The 1,795-nt window shown below is 47.7% G+C and overlaps 1 protein-coding gene across 1 annotated transcript in view; it reads right to left on the bottom strand.

The window, feature by feature from the left end:
• The window catches only part of JPH4 (junctophilin 4), a 7,592-nt gene that overhangs the window by 5,101 nt on the left and 696 nt on the right, over positions 1 to 1,795 (bottom strand). The window contains exon 2 of the mRNA XM_005882268.2: positions 1,626 to 1,790. Coding sequence (XP_005882330.2) covers positions 1,626 to 1,790 — 165 coding nt within the window. The remainder of the gene's footprint in view (positions 1 to 1,625; positions 1,791 to 1,795) is intronic.

Genomic DNA, 1,795 nt, shown 5'->3' with positions numbered 1-1,795 from the left:
AAAAAAAAAAAAAAAAAAAAAAAAAAGCAAAAAACCGGCAATACTGACTATGTTTTTGAGTGGGGAGGGTGTGGATGATCAAGTCCAGGCAGTAGACCCAGTCTGTGCTTAGGCATCAGGCCAGGCTCAGGCTACCTGGCAAAGGCATTTGCTGCTAAGGCTCTGCTGTTTCCATGGCAGCTCACAGCCAATCAGGTTTGCCAGGCCTGTTGCTGGGGAGACCAACCAGCCTCCTCCCACTGCTTGATCTTCCAGCTACTGAGATCCATTTGTTTTCCCTGCACATGCCCACTCCCCATCTAGCCTAAAGTGCTCCCTGGTGCTCTGCCTTCCCCCTCCCCTGGCTTAAGGCCCTGGACTCTAACCTTCCAGATGCTCACACATGTATACAGATAGACATTCTCTGGCTCAGGCATCTAGTGTGGATATGACATGTACACACACATCCCTTGTCACCCATTATACAAATCCACTGAAGTATATTTAGACATATCTTGATCTCTGATCCTCTGAACCAGTCTCAGTATTAAACAAAATCCTTCAACTGTGCCCTCCCCTTTAAATAAAATCTAATATAAAAAATTCATATGTGTGAGTTGCATAAATCAGGGGCCTGTGGATTTCATTACAAATGGATGTTTGGCTCTCTTTAGATCTGGGCTACCTACTCCAGTCATCACAAGTCATCTGTAGCTATTAAACCCTTAAAACATGACTAACCTGAATTGAAATGATGTGCTATAGGTGTAAAATACATACTAGATGTCAAAGATTTAGTAAAAAAAAAAAAAGAGGAGGGGATGTAAAATATCTCATTTATAATTACATATTGACCATGGTTTGAAGTGGTAATATTTTGGATGTATTGGTTTAAATAAAAACATATTATTCAAGTGCACCTAATCTGTTTCTTTTTATTTTTTCATATAGTTACTAGAAGATTTAAAATCATGTGTTTGCCTTACATTATACCAGACAGCTCTGCTTTAAATAACAAGGTTCCTGAGGGATGAAAATGTAATCTGATTTGCAGAAAAAAATTTCATTTACCAGCAAGCCTCCTCCCTTCAAATCTTTATCAGTGGGTAAAGAACAGGAGGCAGAGGAGGCAAAGCTGAGAGGCACTTGGAAAATACGGTCCTTTTAGGTGGATAAGTCAGCCCAAGGCCCCAGCCTGAAATGCTATGGGCCTGTGGGCAGGCTGAACTGTGGTTGGGAATGCCCGCTCTGTCTCCTTGCCCAAGGCTGCTGCTCCCCACCTGAGGCCTGAAGGCTAGATTAGGTGCAAGGAGAGTAAGACTAGGGACATATCTGAGTTCTAAGAGGTTTCTGGGCCTGCACAAGGCAGTGCTCGTTGCTAATCCCACACACAGTGACACATGTCCCCACAAAAGTCACTGAGACACACTCACATTCTAACACGGCTTCCCTCAAATACCCAGCCACCCACAGTCACACCTACATCCACCTGTAGCAGCACTACAACTGCCTGGCCCTCGGCCTGCTCTTCCCCACTAGGCCCGAGGCCATGTGTCTGGGTCCTCCTTTAGGCACCAACCCCCTCCCCTGTCCCCAGGGTAGCTTCTCCCCTTAGCCCAGCTTTGGCCTCTGCACCCGATGCCCACCTGGCAGCGGCAATCTCCTGGCGCTGGCGGGCAGCACTCACTGCTCGACGGGCGCCCTCGACGGCCCGGTCCACCTTCTCCTTGACTTTGCCCCGCCGAAGGGCCAGAGGCAGAAGGCTGCGCACGCGCCCCCCGTGCACCAGCCTGTTGCGCTTGTACTGCCCTCTTCC

This window comes from Myotis brandtii, unplaced genomic scaffold (genome assembly GCF_000412655.1).
Source record: "Myotis brandtii unplaced genomic scaffold, ASM41265v1 scaffold70, whole genome shotgun sequence".
Lineage (NCBI taxonomy): Eukaryota > Metazoa > Chordata > Mammalia > Chiroptera > Vespertilionidae > Myotis > Myotis brandtii.
The sequence above is the reverse complement of the archived record's forward strand: the minus strand, read 5'-3'. Positions and strand labels throughout refer to the sequence as shown.